The sequence below is a fragment of the Pseudophryne corroboree genome, chromosome 6, assembly GCF_028390025.1.
Source record: "Pseudophryne corroboree isolate aPseCor3 chromosome 6, aPseCor3.hap2, whole genome shotgun sequence".
Lineage (NCBI taxonomy): Eukaryota > Metazoa > Chordata > Amphibia > Anura > Myobatrachidae > Pseudophryne > Pseudophryne corroboree.
Genome location: NC_086449.1, coordinates 838,613,187 through 838,632,696, shown reverse-complemented (window position 1 = coordinate 838,632,696; position 19,510 = coordinate 838,613,187). Strand labels below are relative to the sequence as shown.

The 19,510-nt window shown below is 48.3% G+C and overlaps 1 protein-coding gene across 2 annotated transcripts in view; it reads left to right on the top strand.

The window, feature by feature from the left end:
- The window catches only part of PDE3A (phosphodiesterase 3A), a 753,306-nt gene extending 740,037 nt beyond the window's left edge, over window positions 1-13,269 (top strand). For both annotated transcript variants that reach the window (XM_063929421.1, XM_063929422.1), the window contains exon 16: window positions 11,769-13,269. In XM_063929421.1, coding sequence (XP_063785491.1) covers window positions 11,769-11,989 — 221 coding nt within the window. In that variant the 3' untranslated portion in view covers window positions 11,990-13,269. The remainder of the gene's footprint in view (window positions 1-11,768) is intronic.
- Window positions 13,270-19,510: the final 6,241 nt, after the last annotated feature.

The window sequence follows — 19,510 nt, the reverse complement described above, 5'->3', positions numbered from 1 at the left end:
TGGGGAGGGGGGTGCAGAGGTCAGTTTGGTTTATAAATCAGGGTGTAGAGGGGTTGGCCAGGGGGTGCAGAGGTCTCAGTTTGGTTTATAAATCAGGCTGTAGAGGAGTGGGGCGGGGGGTGCAGAGGTCTCAGTTTGGTTTATAAATCAGGGTGTAGAGGGGTGGGGCGTGGAGGGGGGTGCAGAGGTCTCAGTGTGGTTTATAAATCAGGGTGTAGAGGGGAGGGTGGTGCAGAGGTCTCAGTTTGGTTTATAAATCGGGGTGTAGAGGGCTGGGGCATGGAGCGGGGTGCAGAAGTCTCAGTTTGGTTTATAAATCAGGGTGTAGAGGGGTGGGGCGTGGAGGGTGTTCAGAGGTCTCAGTTTGGTTTATAAATCAGGATGTAGAGGGGCAGGGCGGGGGGTGCAGAGGTCTCAGTCTGGTTTATAAATCAGGGTGTAGAGGGGAGGGGGGTGCAGAGGTCTCAGTTTGGTTTATAAATCAGGGTGTAGAGGGGTGGGGCGTGGAGGGGGTGCAGAGGTCTCAGTTTAGTTTATAAATCAGGATGTAGAGGGGCAGGGCGAGGGGTGCAGAGGTCTCAGTCTGGTTTATAAATCAGGGTGTAGAGGGGAGGGGGGTGCAGAGGTCTCAGTTTGGTTTATAAATCGGTGTAGAGGGGTGGGAGGGGGTGCAGAGGTCTCAGTTTGGTTTATAAATCAGGGTGGAGGGGGATGCAGAGGTCTTTTTGGTTTATAAATCAGGGTGTAGAGGGGTGGGAGGGGGGTGCAGAGGTTTAAGTTTGGTTTATAAATCGGGGTGGAGGGGGGTGCAGAGGTCTCAGTTTGGTTTATAAATCAGGGTGTAGATCATACTTGCCTACCTGACCCTCTCCATGAGGGAGAAAATGCTCTGTTCCTGGACTTTCCTGGTAATGTATGATTGCCATCACTTGTGGTGAAACACCTTTCTTATCAATTACCCAGCTCACCACAGGTGATGGCAATCATACATTACCAGGAAAGTCCAGGAATAGAGCATTTTCTCCCTCATGGAGAGGGTCAGGTAGGCAAGTATGGTGTAGATGGGAGGGGGGTGCAGAGGTCTCAGTCCAGACCCTCCAACATGACCCGCCCCACTAGGTACAAAATGCTCTGTTTCTGGACTTCCCTCTTAATTTATGATTTCCATCACCTTTGTTGAACTAGTTAAATGATAAGAAAGCTGTTTCTTCACAGGTGATGGAAATCATAAATTAAGAGGGAAGTCCAGAAACAGAGCATTTTGTACCTAGTGGGGCGGGTCATGTTGGAGGGTAAGTCAGTCTGGTTTATAAATCAGGGTGTAGAGGGGTGGGGCGGGGGGTGCTGAGGTCTCAGTCTGGTTTATAAATCAGGGTGTAGAGGGGTGGGGCGGGGGGTGCAGAGGTATCAGTCTGGTTTATAAATCAGGGTGTAGAGGGGTGGGGCGGGGGGTGCAGAGGTATCAGTCTGGTTTATAAATCAGGGTGTAGAGGGGTGGGGCGGGGGGTGCAGAGGTATCAGTCTGGTTTATAAATCAGGGTGTAGAGGGTTGGGGCGGGGAGGGGGGTTGCAGAGGTCTCAGTTTGGCATTCTCACACTGCAATGTAGCTCTGAGCTGGGGACCCCCCCCCTTCCCACCTAACTTCTGCCCCCTGCAGTGCAGCATGGTGTTACCCAGGTGCCCAGTTACTGGCTGCTTCTGCATGTAGCCCACACATGCTGGGCAGCTTTATTCTCACACTGCAATGTAGATCTGAGCTAGGACACACCCCTCCCATACCTAACTCTCTGCACATGTTACATCTGCCCCCCTGCAGTGCAGCATGGTGTTACCCAGGTGCTCAGTTACTGGCTGCTTCTGCATGTAGCCCACACATGCTGGGCAGCTTTATTCTCACACTGCAATGTAGCTCTGAGATAGGACACACCCCTCCCACACCTAACTCTCTGCACGTGTTACATCGGGCCCCCTGGTGCCCAGTTACTGGCTGCTTCTGCATGTAGCCCACACATGCTGGGCAGCTTTATTCTCACACTGCAATGTAGCTCTGAGATAGGACACACCCCTCCCACACCTAACTCTCTGCACATGTTACATCTGCCCCCCTGCAGTGCAGCATGGTGTTACCCAGGTGCTCAGTTACTTTTGCTTTGCTCCCAGCTCCCCATTCTACTGCAGCAAGTATCTGATTCTTCGCTATACACTTTATACACAGGGGCGTTTTAAGAGAGGAGGCGGCTCGTGTGCAGCCGTCTACATCAGGGGCCCTCCTCTCTGACCGAGGCACAAGGTCTTAATACTTACCTCTTCGGAGTCCCCCGGCGGTGCCATTCTTCTCTGAGCACTCTATTGTGCATGCATAGACCACCTCGGAACACGCGCATGCGGCCATTTTCATACGGGGGACTCAAGAGAGGTAAGTATTAAACAAAAGGGCGCATTATGTAAGGGGTGCGCCCCCTGGACCCCGGTGGTTCTACAGCATTATCCTCTATATTACACCATATACTGTATATTTTACTGTAAAGCACAATGGAATATAACTGTTATTAAGTATTACGCAATAAGCTGTTTATTACACTGTGGGTGGAATTCAATTGTGTCACTGCCGGGCGCCTGAGGGAGCAATTTAATTGTTGCACCATTCAGGCACCAACAGCTGCTGTGTCGGCATTTCGGCTCGCAGCCCCGGGGCTCCCAAATGGCACTTTTCATTTTACATAGCTAAACCCGGACTGTGTGGGCGCGATGTGCTCATTAAAAGAAAACAACAATTGAATATCGCCCAATCTCGCGTCACTTTAGATGGGAGATTGGCTGTGATAAAACAATTGAATTCCGCCCTATGTGCTTTATACAGTATTATTATTCTTTATATATTACACTGTATACTGTATATTTCTCTGCTCAAAACTAAAAAAATATGTATATGTATATATTACACTGTATATTATACTGTATTTGGGGAAATAAGCTGTATATTACTATATGTTAGTGTATACTTTATATTACACTTTTGTTCTGGCAGAACAGAGCGTCCCCGGAGCACTCAGCTCTGCTACCCTATTAGCCCGGTCTCCATTGCTCTGTGCTGGTAATACATCACAGGCAGGGTGTGCACCGTCCTTGGCGCTCTCTCTGCTCCAGACTTTGCAGCAGCTGCACCCCCAGCACATGGTCCTGTCTATGGCACCAGTTGCAGAGAAGGTGGAAGGCAGCCAGACAGGTAACAGCCTCTCTCCATAAATGTGCAATAATGACTTCTAGCTAGGCGTTATAGGGAGACGATTGTGCACTGGGTGCTGTATGTCCATGTGATTTTCCCCGGGCACAATGACGCACCCTTTGCACCACCTCAGAGGTGGTGGAGAATGAATGTACTCATACAGTAACATACAGTGTACTACCTCTGTGTAGCGGCGTGAGTATAAATAAACTCACCCGTCTGACAGGCTGTGGTTGTATTCGCCAGGATCCCATAGGAAGGAAACCAGTAGTAACACTTGTTACACATGCGTTCTGTTCCTCAGAGTGCTGGCTGTTACTTAGTAACACTTGTTACACATGCGTTCTGTTCCTCAGAGTGCTGGCTGTTACTTAGTAACACTTGTTACACATGGTTCTGTTCCTCAGAGTGCTGGCTGTTACTTAGTAACACTTGTTACACATGCGTTCTGTTCCTCAGAGTGCTGGCTGTCACTTAGTAACACTTGTTACACATGCGTTCTGTTCCTCAGAGTGCTGGCTGTCACTTAGTAACACTTGTTACACATGCGTTCTGTTCCTCAGAGTGCTGGCTGTCACTTAGTAACACTTGTTACACATGCGTTCTGTTCCTCAGAGTGCTGGCTGTTACTTAGTAACACTTGTTACACATGCGTTCTGTTCCTCAGAGTGCTGGCTGTTACTTAGTAACACTTGTTACACATGCGTTCTGTTCCTCAGAGTGCTGGCTGTTACTTAGTAACACTTGTTACACATGCGTTCTGTTCCTCAGAGTGCTGGCTGTTACTTAGTAACACTTGTTACACATGCGTTCTGTTCCTCAGAGTGCTGGCTGTTACTTAGTAACACTTGTTACACATGCGTTCTGTTCCTCAGAGTGCTGGCTGTTACTTATTGTGAGTTTACAAATGAACGTTAGGTTTTAATCCACTTCCAGCGTCTCCATGGATGAGGCACAAAAGCAGCAATCGCAGCATCTGACGGGCGAGTGTGTTGGTTCATTTAAAGCTTGCGGAATTCATTAAAAGTTGTTCTTCATCATTTCTACCCAGTGCCATTCTCTCGTCTCTGTACAGATATGTACACACTATGCCACACATCAGTGTCCCCAACACACACAATGCCACACATCAGTGTCCCCAACACACACCACGCCACACATCAGTGTCCCCAACACACACAATGCCAAACATCAGTGTCCCCAACACACAATGCCACACATCGCTGTTCTCAACACACACTATGCCACACATCAGTGTCCCCAACACACACCACGCCACACATCAGTGTCCCCAACACACACAGTGCCACACATCACACTGTGCCACACATCAGTGTTCCCAACACACACTATGCCACACATCAGTGTCCCCAACACACACCACGCCACACATCAGTGTCCCCAACACACACCACGCCACACATCAGTGTCCCCAACACACAATGCCACACATCAGTGTCCCAAACACACAATGCCACACATCAGTGTCCCCAACACACACCACGCCACACATCAGTGTCCCCAACACACACCATGCCACACATCAGTGTCCCCAACACACACAATGCCAAACATCAGTGTCCCCAACACACAATGCCACACATCGCTGTCCTCAACACACACTATGCCACACATCAGTGTCCCCAACACACACAATGCCACACATCAGTGTCCCCAACACACACAATGCCACACATCAGTGTCCCCAACACACACTATGCCACACATCAGTGTCCCCAACACACACCACGCCACATATCAGTGTCCCCAACACACACAGTGCCACACATCACACTGTGCCACATATCAGTGTTCCCAACACACACCACGCCACAAATCAGTGTCCCCAACACACACCACGCCACACATCAGTGTCCCCAACACACACCACGCCACACATCAGTGTCCCCAACACACACCACGCCACACATCAGTGTCCCCAACACACACCACGCCACACATCAGTGTCCCCAACACACACAATGCCAAACATCAGTGTCCCCAACACACAATGCCACACATTAGTGTCCTCAACACACACTATGCCACACATCATTGTCCCCAACACACACAATGCCACACATCACACTATGCCACACATCAGTGTTCCCAACACACACTGTGCCACACATCAGTGTTCCCAACACACACTATGCCACACATCAGTGCCCCCAACACACACTATGCCACACATCAGTGCCCCAACACACACTATTCCACACATCAGTGTCCCCAACACACACAATGCCACTCATCAGTTTCCCCAACAAACACCATGCCACTTATCAGTGTCCCCAACACACACAATGCCACACATCAGTGTCCCCAACACACACAATGCCACTCATCAGTGCCCCAACACACACTATGCCACACATCAGTGTCCCCAACACACACAATACCACACATCAGTGTCCCCAAACACACAATGCCACACATCACACTATGCCAATCATCAGTGTTCCCAACACACACTATGCCACACATCTTTGCACCACCTCAGAGGTGGTGGAGAATGAATGTACTCATACAGTAACATACAGTGTACTACCTCTGTGTAGCGGCGTGAGTATAAATAAACTCACCCGTCTGACAGGCTGTGGTTGTATTCGCCAGGATCCCACAGGAAGGAAACCAGTAGTAACACTTGTTACACATGCGTTCTGTTCCTCAGAGTGCTGGCTGTTACTTAGTAACACTTGTTACACATGCGTTCTGTTCCTCAGAGTGCTGGCTGTTACTTAGTAACACTTGTTACACATGCGTTCTGTTCCTCAGAGTGCTGGCTGTCACTTAGTAACACTTGTTACACATGCGTTCTGTTCCTCAGAGTGCTGGCTGTCACTTAGTAACACTTGTTACACATGCGTTCTGTTCCTCAGAGTGCTGGCTGTCACTTAGTAACACTTGTTACACATGCGTTCTGTTCCTCAGAGTGCTGGCTGTTACTTAGTAACACTTGTTACACATGCGTTCTGTTCCTCAGAGTGCTGGCTGTTACTTAGTAACACTTGTTACACATGCGTTCTGTTCCTCAGAGTGCTGGCTGTTACTTAGTAACACTTGTTACACATGCGTTCTGTTCCTCAGAGTGCTGGCTGTTACTTAGTAACACTTGTTACACATGCGTTCTGTTCCTCAGAGTGCTGGCTGTTACTTAGTAACACTTGTTACACATGCGTTCTGTTCCTCAGAGTGCTGGCTGTTACTTATTGTGAGTTTACAAATGAACGTTAGGTTTTAATCCACTTCCAGCGTCTCCATGGATGAGGCACAAAAGCAGCAATCGCAGCATCTGACGGGCGAGTGTGTTGGTTCATTTAAAGCTTGCGGAATTCATTAAAAGTTGTTCATCATTTCTACCCAGTGCCATTCTCTCGTCTCTGTACAGATATGTACACACTATGCCACACATCAGTGTCCCCAACACACACAATGCCACACATCAGTGTCCCCAACACACACCACGCCACACATCAGTGTCCCCAACACACACAATGCCAAACATCAGTGTCCCCAACACACAATGCCACACATCGCTGTTCTCAACACACACTATGCCACACATCAGTGTCCCCAACACACACCACGCCACACATCAGTGTCCCCAACACACACAGTGCCACACATCACACTGTGCCACACATCAGTGTTCCCAACACACACTATGCCACACATCAGTGTCCCCAACACACACCACGCCACACATCAGTGTCCCCAACACACAATGCCACACATCAGTGTCCCCAACACACAATGCCACACATCAGTGTCCCCAACACACAATGCCACACATCAGTGTCCCCAACACACACCACGCCACACATCAGTGTCCCCAACACACACCATGCCACACATCAGTGTCCCCAACACACACAATGCCAAACATCAGTGTCCCCAACACACAATGCCACACATCGCTGTCCTCAACACACACTATGCCACACATCAGTGTCCCCAACACACACAATGCCACACATCAGTGTCCCCAACACACAATGCCACACATCAGTGTCCCCAACACACACTATGCCACACATCAGTGTCCCCAACACACACCACGCCACATATCAGTGTCCCCAACACACACAGTGCCACACATCACACTGTGCCACATATCAGTGTTCCCAACACACACCACGCCACAAATCAGTGTCCCCAACACACACCACGCCACACATCAGTGTCCCCAACACACACCACGCCACACATCAGTGTCCCCAACACACACCACGCCACACATCAGTGTCCCCAACACACACCACGCCACACATCAGTGTCCCCAACACACACAATGCCAAACATCAGTGTCCCCAACACACAATGCCACACATTAGTGTCCTCAACACACACTATGCCACACATCATTGTCCTCAACACACACAATGCCACACATCACACTGTGCCACACATCAGTGTTCCCAACACACACTGTGCCACACATCAGTGTTCCCAACACACACTATGCCACACATCAGTGCCCCCAACACACACTATGCCACACATCAGTGCCCCAACACACACTATTCCACACATCAGTGTCCCCAACACACACAATGTCACACATCAATGTCCCCAACACACACAATGCCACTCATCAGTTTCCCCAACAAACACCATGCCACTTATCAGTGTCCCCAACACACACAATGCCACACATCAGTGTCCCCAACACACACAATGCCACTCATCAGTGCCCCAACACACACTATGCCACACATCAGTGTCCCCAACACACACAATACCACACATCAGTGTCCCCAAACACACAATGCCACACATCACACTATGCCAATCATCAGTGTTCCCAACACACACTATGCCACACATCTTTGCACCACCTCAGAGGTGGTGGAGAATGAATGTACTCATACAGTAACATACAGTGTACTACCTCTGTGTAGCGGCGTGAGTATAAATAAACTCACCCGTCTGACAGGCTGTGGTTGTATTCGCCAGGATCCCACAGGAAGGAAACCAGTAGTAACACTTGTTACACATGCGTTCTGTTCCTCAGAGTGCTGGCTGTTACTTAGTAACAACTGTTACACATGCGTTCTGTTCCTCAGAGTGCTGGCTGTTACTTAGTAACACTTGTTACACATGCGTTCTGTTCCTCAGAGTGCTGGCTGTTACTTAGTAACACTTGTTACACATGCGTTCTGTACCTCAGAGTTCTGGCTGTTACTTAGTAACACTTGTTACACATGCGTTCTGTACCTCAGAGTGCTGGCTGTTACTTAGTAACACTTTTTACACATGCGTTCTGTTCCTCAGAGTGCTGGCTGTTACTTAGTAACACTTGTTACACGTGCGTTCTGTTCCTCAGAGTGCTGGCTGTTACTTAGTAACACTTGTTACACATGCGTTCTGTTCCTCAGAGTGCTGGCTGTTACTTATTGTGACTTTACAAATGAACGTTAGGTTTTAATCCACTTCCAGCGTCTCCATGGATGAGGCACAAACGCAGCAATCGTAGCATCTGACGGGCGAGTGTGTTGGTTCATTTAAAGCTTGCAGAATTCCTTAAAAGTTGTTCAGCATTTGTACCCAGTGCCATTCTTGTCTCTGTACAGATATGTACACACTATGCCACACATCAGTGTCCCCAACATACACTATGCCACACATCAGTGTCCCCAACACACACTATGCCACACATGTGTCCCCAACACACACAATGCCACACATCAGTGTCACCAACACACACTATGCCACACATGTGTCCCCAACATACACAATGCCACACATCAGTGTCCCCAACACACACTATGCCACACATGTGTCCCCAACACACACAATGCCACACATCAGTGTCCTCAAAGCACACTATGCCACACATCAGTGTCCCCAACACACACTATGCCACACATCAGTGTCCCCAACACACACTATGCCACACATGTGTCCCCAACACACACAATGCCACACATCAGTGTCCTCAAAACACACTATGCCACACATCAGTGTCCCCAACACACACTATGCCACACATGTGTCCCCAACACACACAATGCCACACATCAGTGTCCTCAAAACATCCTGTGCCACACATCAGTGTCCCCAACACACACAATGCCACACTTCACATTATGCCACACATAAGTGTCCCCAACACACACTATGCCACACAGTGTCTCCAACACACACAATGCCACACATCACATTATGCCACACATCAGTGTTCCCAACACACACTATGCCACACATCAGTGTCCCCAACACACACAATGCCACACATCACACTATGCCACACATCAGTGTTCCCAACACACACTATGCCACACATCAGTGTCCCCAACACACACAATGCCACACATCAGTGTCCCCACCACACACAGTCACAAATCAGTGTCCCCACCACACACTATGCCACACATCAGTGTCCCCACCACATACTATGCCACACATCAGTGTCCCCACCACACACAATGCCACACATCAGTGTCTCCAACACACACAATGCCACACATCAGTGTCTCCAACACACACAGTCACACATCAGTGTCCCCACCACACACTATGCCACACATCAGTGTCCCCACCACACACAATGCCACACATCAGTGTCCCCACCACACACAATGCCACACATCAGTGTCTCCAACACACACAATGCCACACATCAGTGTCTCCAACACACATCAGTGTCCCCAACACACACTATGCCACACATCAGTTCCCCAATACATTATTATGCTATTACCCCCTCTCAGACCCTGTGTATTAAAAGCCCACCCCTCCCAATACTATTCTCACCAATGAGCATAGTTATGAAAATTATTTTTACTAAAATAATATGAAAAAGGGTGTTTTCCCTCCCGTGTCACATTATTTTACTATCACCAGGAAGTACTAAAGGGCAGTTGGAAAATTAGCAAAATTCTCCTCCAAGCCCTTAAATTTATATTTTTTAGTAACCACATTGCATTTCCCATACTTGTAATGGGAAATGTGATCTGCCCGAATTTACTACAAACAAAAATTGTAAAAAAACACAGAAGGGAGTCATGTGCTAATAACGCAATCTCCAGATAGCGTTACCCAGACTCCTCTCCGGTTCCCTGACTCCTGCACAGCCTTCCCTGTCTGCTGGCTTCAGCCCCTGTGATCGGCTATTTGTGTCTGATGAACACACAGGCTGATCACTATGTAAAAAAATAAAAAAAATACTACTTACCTGCATGCAGGGACCGGTGATCCGGTCAGGGTAGCCGGTCATCTGATCGATGCGCTCTTGCTGTGACCCCCCGGTGCAGGAAAGTGACACAATCTTAGGATATTTGAGTGAAAATGCAGTAAGAGGATTCTCGCAAGCTCTGTCCCTGCATGCGATAAATGCGACATCCCTGCAAATTATTCAGTTATCGCATTACAGATTGATAAATAAACCCCTAAGAGAAGGCTCAGCAGCTCCTCAGTAAGTGGGTCATGTGGTCTGTAGGGGGCGGAGCTTATGATTGACAAGCTGGATAGGGCCGCAGGAGAAGGCCTGGCCACCATACGCTGCCTGCGGAGTGCATCAGTGCAGTGTCGGGGAGGACTGCAGCCATGAGGCTTCCATCACTTTGTGCTGAGCATGCAGCAAGGGTCCGCACTCCTCAGTGATGGGCCCACATTCCTTACCCGGGCAACCTGTGCGGCCAGTGTCTGTGTAGTACACTGAGCCCACGCAGGCTGCCAACCTGCCCCAGCAGCAATGACTGGCCCTGAGCACAGGCACAACGCTGTCACTCTAATCGGTGGTGACCCGGGTACTGTACTGGGGAGACAGGGGGTCAGGGCCCGGCGGCCTGCACAAACCACCCCTTACCTGTTTTCCAGACGCTCCATCTCTACGCTCTTCACTTTACTCACTCGTACTGCGGGGTGATGGCGCGCAGGGCTCTTTGGGGACACAGGGCTGCTGGGCCCTAGGCGGGTACCTAAATTGCCTAACAGTAAATCCGTCCCTGAGCCCATGGATACCATCGATGATGGGAAACTATTCGGTTCCCCGCCATTGATGGTAAAACTATTTGTCAGAAAACCATCAATGATTTTAAATCTCTACCTACACAAAGCTTAGTACTCACTTCTGTGTACATGATTATGTAATCCGATTCTGATCACTAGAGAGGTCAGTAATGTAATAATCTGCAGAATATATCACTATTTACCTATCCGGGGGTTGGTGGGACAGAGCGATGTTCTGCAGATCACTAGAGAGCGCAATAATGTAATAATCTGCAAATAATACAGTTGATACACAAAGTAAATTGTACATTATGTGGATGTGTTATTATATTGTGAGTATATAGCGGGCCTGCCTGGGGTGTGCGGTGCACATGGTGGGTGTGGGATGTACGGGTCACATGGTGGGTGTGGGGTGTGCGGCGCACATGGTGGGTGTGGGGTGTGCGGCGCACATGGTGAGTGTGGGGTGTGCGGCGCACATGGTGGGTGTGGGGTGTGCGGCGCACATGGTGGGTGTGGGGTGTGCGACGCACATGGTGGGTGTGGGATTTGTGTCCAGTCTGAAGATCTACTTTATATTTGCAGAAAAGAAAAAGTGTAAAAGAAAAATCTACTGTCAGATAACCCATCACCTGCTGGAGAACCACAAGATGTGGAAGAAAGTGATGGAGGACGAGCAGCGGTCGGAGGTGGTAGACAAGGAGCCGTCCGCCCTACACCAAACCTCAGAACAAATCCAGGCCATCAGGGAGGAGGAGGAGGCGAGTCCCAAACAGGAAACCTCAGACGGAGAGAAGGACGAATGAGCAGGTGGAGGAGGTTCCGCTTCGCTCCTCTCGCCACCAGCACAAAGCTTAGACACAACACTGTAGAAGATGCAGCAAGAGGGACGATCTCCTGCCTCTGTCTGTTATTGTGTTTTTCTATATACAGCGACCTCTAATGCTCACAGAGACATCTGCCCCCCGCGCCGCATCTAGAGACTTGGCCAATGGGGCTGTAGCAGGACGGGCACAGCCGCACGTTGAGGAAATATATAATATATTTAATAGCTATTTACCTATATGCATCATGGGAAACACACGCCTGTCTACGGCTGTGTGGAGATATATATATATATATATATATATATATATATACACGGTGACTGTGAACAAAATGACACGCACACATATTGTGAAAGGGAAACTGTCACTTATTTTGGTTATCGTGAACCCTCCCCGTCTCCGGGAGGTCCCATAGGTTACCTAATTGTCCTGAGGCAGGTGACGCCCTGTGGGTGGAGTCTGGAACCATCTCGTCTGCCTTTGCGGAGTCCGTTCTTCAACATGGCGGAGCGATATGTAAGGACTCAGCATATCTACCATTATACGCACTGTTGTACTAAGTGTTCCTCAGAAACGCCTTGTGGCGGCCATTTGAAAAAAAACGTATAACCTGTTTTTAGAAGCTCGGCATCGCAAAAAAAAAATCTATAAAATTCAGATGCCCGTTATTACAGTGACAAAAAGTAAATTTATCTTCTGCCATATTTCTGTGATTGAATGCCTCCCTAATGACATGTAACGTCGGGGGCAGTATAAAGCCCCACACTCAGGGCGGCAGACTGTACGCACTCTGCAGATAGACGCTGTCCGGCTGCCGCTGTCTGCAGTACAGGGCTCTCCTGTGTGATACATGTAGGTTTGGATAGACTGACAATATTTGTCTTTTATAGCCTGTAATGCACTAACAATAAATCATTACATTGATTCGACACCACAATGGCCAGCCGTGCAGCTGCGGGTGAAATAGGTAATCGTTCCCCTGTACATGAAAGGTACTGATTGGCCGGTGGATGTATAGTTCCGGACAGAGCCGGCCCTAACCAACATGATGCCCTAGGCAAGATTTTGGCTGGAGCCCCCTAGCACCGCTGCTAGTTCTGCAGGAGATGCCTGGCATGAGTCAGCTGGCAGCTCTGCTAACATTGAGCACCTTTTGTTTATGAAAATGCCTCTTATTTGCATTACTATGTGGCTAGGATACACAAGCAGCTTCTGCTGATTAAAATGATATGCAGCATGCCTGTATTCTGTGTGTGACTGCGGCTGTATCTGCATACGAAATGCTACATTACAGTGATTTCCAGGAATACACTGCAATGTAGCATTTCGTATGCAGATACAGCCGCAGTCACACACAGAATATAGGCATGCCGCATATCATTTTAATCAGCAGAAGCTGCTGGTGCCCTTAAGCATATCAAATGCCCTAGGCATTTGCCTATGCTTATGGCCGGCTCTGGTACCGGAGAGGGTAGCGGGAGCTGTAGCGTTGGGTGATAGAACAGGTTACTCTGGTGAATAATATGAGGGAGGATATTACTGTCTGTGCTGTATACGCTGTGAGACAAACTTCTATTTAAAAAAGTTTATATAAACGTTCAATATTTTATTTCACAATATTCTATTTGTTAACGATGCCTCTCGTTGTAAATAAGGAGATGTTTTTATTGGTTCCTTATAGATAGGATACTTTTTTTTTATTTGAAAGTTTTTTTTTTAATAAAAATAATTTTTTTTACATCACAGATTTTTATAAGAGCTGTAAGCTACGCCCACAGAGAAACGCCAGACGGCGTGGGCGCAGGAGCCTTTCACTCGCTTACAAACTATATATACAAGTTTTCCACTTAAAAACCCTCCGGCCACGCACATTTTATATAGGAGACTAATCTGTGACAAGTGCCTCATGCCGTCATGACGTAACCGGTAGCCAACGTATTCATAGGCGGTAATCTGTAATCAGACTACAAGAGGGCCGACTCCGCCGGGGTGTGGTCGCAGGGTGCAGTTTCAAGAGGATGCAGTCAATTTATCTCCAATCAAAATCCCGACAAGGTCAAAATCCCGACAAGGACATTTAAAATACCGACATGCGTTCTTCGTGATTTTTTAATTGAAACCAACTTGTTAATACTTTACCATCCCAGTGGACCTGGAGGGGGAATATAACAGTGTGCCGAGCATGCGAGGGGACGCGGTACACTTATATGGTGTCCATGTCAACCTATGTCGACATACAAAAAAAATGTAAAACCGCATGTTGGTATTTTAAATGTCGGTATTTTGTCCATGTCAGGATTTTTCCCGTTGGTCGATTGCTGTCGGGATTTCGATTGGAGGTATTTCATACCAATCCCGTTTACAGACTGTACAGACGGATGGTGGTAAATGACAGATTATTGGGGTATGTGCCGTATTTGCCATGACAGTGATTAAACAACAAGACACTTTGCAAGGGATGTTGTATATATAGTGTATATATGGAGATTTATGTATTAACACCACAATATGTTTTGTTATTTGGATGTAGATATCTATTGTCACCCAACCGACCTACAAAGCGTACACGCTCAGCTTCACCTTAAACTGACCAATGCAATACGTTATTCCGAGGTCATGTGGGGGAGGTTCATGCTGAGTGGTGTCCGGTCGGGCAGGAAAATTAGCCAATATCACCGTCAATGCCATGAAACACACAGGAAAACCCAACGCATTTCATCTGGTTTAGCCTTTTCCACTTATTATCTGCATATGAACCATCATCTGCTTCTGGGAGACATTACACTGTAGCAGTGAAAGTGGATACGAGACTATTACGCCACCCTGACATCAGATCATGCGCCGGCGTCCATTGATACCTCAGCTGAGTGTTTGCAGCGTCTGCTGGTTCCCAGTTACACCGTGCGGTCTGCAATTTCATTATTCCAGACAGAAAGTAATACTGGAAGTGACAGCGCTCCACGCAACACGACCGTCAGCTGCAGGAGAATAGACGACTCTTAGTTATAAGTTACCCGTCTGTTTAGGCAATATAAATAATAGTCTCTGATCTTGAAGTAGAAACGGATGGGGTGTAGACGGGCGTCACACACACAGTTGCTTGCACAGGTATTCAACCCGACGAATTGTCTGTATTACAGATGACACTTATACACATTGCTCTAGAAAGTTCTTTCATTGAGAACCAGGAGGCTGTTAAAGTAAACGCTGCTTGTGTAAGTGTCCAGCCCAGCAGGCTAGTCCTTGTAGAACCCCCTTATGCTGCAATGATGGGGTAAGTGTCCAGCCCAGCAGGCTAGTCCTTGTAGAACCACTTATGCTGCAATGATGGGGTAAGTGTCCAGCCCAGCAGGCTAGTCCTTGTAGAACCCCCTTATGCTGCAATGATGGGGTAAGTGTCCAGCCCAGCAGGCTAGTCCTTGTAGAACCCCCTTATGCTGCAATGATGGGGTAAGCGTCCAGCCCAGCAGGCTAGTCCTTGTAGAACCCCCTTATGCTGCAATGATGGGGTAAGTGTCCAGCCCAGCTGGCTAGTCCTTGTAGAACCCCCTTATGCTGCAATGATGGGGTAAGTGTCCAGCCCAGCTGGCTAGTCCTTGTAGAACCCCCTTATGCTGCAATGATGGGGTAAGTGTCCAGCCCAGCTGGCTAGTCCTTGTAGAACCCCCTTATGCTGCAATGATGGGGTAAGTGTCCAGCCCAGCAGGCTAGTCCTTGTAGAACCCCCTTATGCTGCAATGATGGAGTAAGTGTCCAGCCCAGCTGGCTAGTCCTTGTAGAACCCCCTTATGCTGCAATGATCGGGTAAGTGTCCAGCCCAGCAGGCTAGTCCTTGTAGAACCCCCTTATGCTGCAATGATGGGGTAAGTGTCCAGCCCAGCAGGCTAGTCCTTGTAGAACCCTCTTATGCTGCAATGATGGGGTAAGTGTCCAGCCCAGCGGGCTAGTCCTTGTAGACCCCCCTTATGCTGCAATGATGGGGTAAGTGTCCAGCCCAGCAGGCTAGTCCTTGTAGACCCCCCTTATGCTGCAATGATGGGGTAAGTGTCCGGGAGTGATTTATGACCATTCTTCCCGGCAGATCTGCTTCAGGTTGCTCGCGTTGGTTGCTGACGCTTGTGGGCTGTAATTTTCATGTAGTGCCACAGATTCTCGCTTGGACTGAGATCTGGAGTGTGACTCAGCCCCTGTACAGCGCTCACCATTTTATTGTACAACCCCACCAGCTTCCATTACCAAGCACTGGGTATTATTCTGTAGCCTTTTCCTATCTTTTACATGCCATTAATTGTATCAGTAATTGTTGTAGAATGCCCATTGGTCTTATTCTCACAGCTTCCTCCAGAGTCACAGTATGAGCAGCGTTATATGAATTGGTGGGAATTTTATAGATAAAAGATGACCTCTTTAATGATTCAGTTAGAGGCTAATTGAGTCAATTGTTAGAACAATGGCCCTCATTCCGAGTTGTTCACTCGCTAGCTGCTTTTAGCAGCTTTGCACACGCTAAGCCACCGCCTACTGGGAGTGAATCTTAGCTTATCAAAATTGCGAACGAAAGATTCTCAAAATTGCGAATAGACACTTAGCAGTTTGAGTAGCTCCAGACTTACTTGGCATCTGCGATCAGTTCAGTCAGTTTCGTTCCTGGATTGACGTCACAAACTTACCCTGCGTTCGCCCAGACACTCCCCCGTTTCTTCAGACACTCTCGCGTTTTTCCCAGAAACAGCAGCGTTTTTTCGCACACTCTCATATAACGCCCAATTTCCGCCCAGAAACACCCACTTCCTGTCAATCACACTCCGATCACCAGAACGATGAAAAATCCTCGTTATGCCGTGAGTAAAATACCTAACTTTTGTGTAAAATAACTAAGCGCATGCCCTCTGCGAACCTTGCACATGCGCAGTAAGCAACTAATCGCAGTATAGCGAAAATCGTCAACGAGCAAACAACTCGGAATGACCCCCATTGTCTTTCTTCTGTGTAAACTTGGAGCTTCTGCAGTGCAGGAGATGAATATTTGAGCAAGCAGCTTTTTTTCCGTTTTTATTTTTTTTAATAATCTATAGATAAATAATAAATTCTGAGTTTAAAGATTTATTTGACGAGCCTGCTTATTTGTAATAAAAACACGGCGGGGTAATTCAGATCTTATTGCAGCAGCAAATTTGTAAGCAGTTGGGCAAAACCGTGGGGGTCATTCTGAGTTGATCGCTCACTGACGATTTTCGCAGCGCAGCGATCAGGTGAAAAATCTGCATTTCTGCACGCGCGTCGTATGGGTGCAAAGGCCCTTGTGTTTGTGCACAGGTTGTAGCAAAGTTTTCAGTCGCACTGACGGCCGCAAGAAGATTGACAGGAAGGGGGCGTTTCTGGGTGTCAACTGACCATTTTCAGGGAGTGTTTGCAAAAACGCAGGCGTGTCTGAAAAAACACAGGCGTGGCTGGGCGGGTGTATGACGATAAATCCAGACACGAATAGTCTGAAGTGATCACAAGCGCTGAGTAGGTTCAGAGCTACTCTGAAACTGCACAAACTGTTTTTGCAGAGCTCGGCTGCACAGGCGTTCGCACTTCTGCTAAGCTAAAATACTCTCCGCAGTGGGCGGTGGCCTAGCGTTTGCACGGCTGCTAAAACTAGCCAGCGAACGATCAACTCGGAATGACCCCCCATGTGCACTGCAGGGGGGGGGGCAGATGTAACATGTGCAGAGAGAGTTAGGTTTGGGTGGGTAATTTTGTTTCTGTGCAGGGTAAATACTGGCTGCTTTATTTATACACTGCAATTTAGATTTCAGATTGAACACACCCCACCCAAATCTAACTCTCTCTGCACATGTTACATCTGCCCCCCCAACCCCTGCAGTGCACATGGGGGGGTCATTCCGACCCGATCGCTCACTGCAGTTCGCAGCGCAGTGATCGGGTTGGAATGGCGCATGCCAGACAGCCGAAGGCCGTGGTTTCCTAGCGATCACCTCTGCCTGATTGACAGGCAGGGGCGGTCGCTGGGCGGCACGTTTTAGGGGGCGATGCTGTCCGGCCAACGCAGGCGTTGCCTGACCGTGCGGGGGGGTGGCCCGCAGTGGCTGCGTGATGTCACACGCAGCCACTACGACCAGCGAGGAGCAAATCCCAACCCCCATGGTTTTGCCCAACTGCTAACAAATTTGCTGCTGCGATCAGATCTGGATTGGGCAGACTATCCGGAACAATCCGTAAGTGTCATTTTGTATTACAGCCAAATCTGAAGACATTTCAGGGAGTTTACCATTCTGTTTACATTTACTAAGCAAGCTACTGCTCTCTGTTAGCAGGGAGGCCTCGCCATAGACAGAGTCTTGTGCACACAGGAAAGCAATCTTCCCCCTTTGTCACAGGTTCACATCAGCCGTGTTCCCTTCTGACACTTAAAAAATGACTATTAGGTAAGGGTAATGAAACGTCTCTGCTCCTGCACGCATTTAGTGGCTGCACAGTGGAAGTCATGTCTGTCAGAACATAGGTGGTCATTCCGAGTTGTTCGCTCGCAAGGCGATTTTAGCAGAGTTGCTCACGCTAAGCCGCCGCCTACTGGGAGTGAATCTTAGCATCCTAAAATTGCGAACGACGTATTCGCAATATTGCGATTACAAACTTCTTAGCAGTTTCAGAGTAGCTTCAGACTTACTCGGCATCTGCGATCAGTTCAGTGCATGTCGTTCCTGGTTTGACGTCACAAACACACCCAGCGTTCGCCCAGACACTCCCCCGTTTCTTCGGCCACTCCTGCGTTTTTTTCGGAAACGGTAGCGTTTTTAACCACACGCCCCTAAAACGCCGTGTTTCCGCCCAGTAACACCCATTTCCTGTCAATCACACTACGATCACCGGAGCGAAGAAAAAGCCGTGAGTAAAAATACTATCTTCATAGCAAATTTACTTGGCGCAGTCGCAGTGCGGACATTGCGCATGTGCACTAAGCGGAAAATCGCTGCGATGCGATGAAATTTACAGAGCAAACGACTCGGAATGACCCCCATAATGTTAGTATTTACTTATTGATGGTTCCAACCTGGAGAGTTACAGGTTCCAAGAGGTGACAGGGCTTCCAAATATCTTCTTGTACATGGGACTATGTTCTCCTCTGCTCCATTTCACTGTATATTATGTGATTTCTTCAGCTCATTCTGCTTATTTTCTGGCCATTGCAGCTTTTCTCACGGCGGCAGTTATTGCGCTGCTCTCGGCGTAAGACTGCCGCAGTCTAGAGCATCACTGTTTCTGGACTGTCACATTCTCACCATGGCCACTTAGGGGTAAATGTAACCGGGTTGATTTTGCCTTCTAAATTATTACCATTGTGACGCATTGGACAGTCTCACCGCAATCTCGCTGACGCCTGCAGGCCGCAAACCATTACATTTACCCCCTAAGTGGTTTACTTACCAGCTAATCCCATCCTTATTATGAAGCAGAGAGTTTCCCAGTAGAACGAAGAGCTTCTCTGGTTAT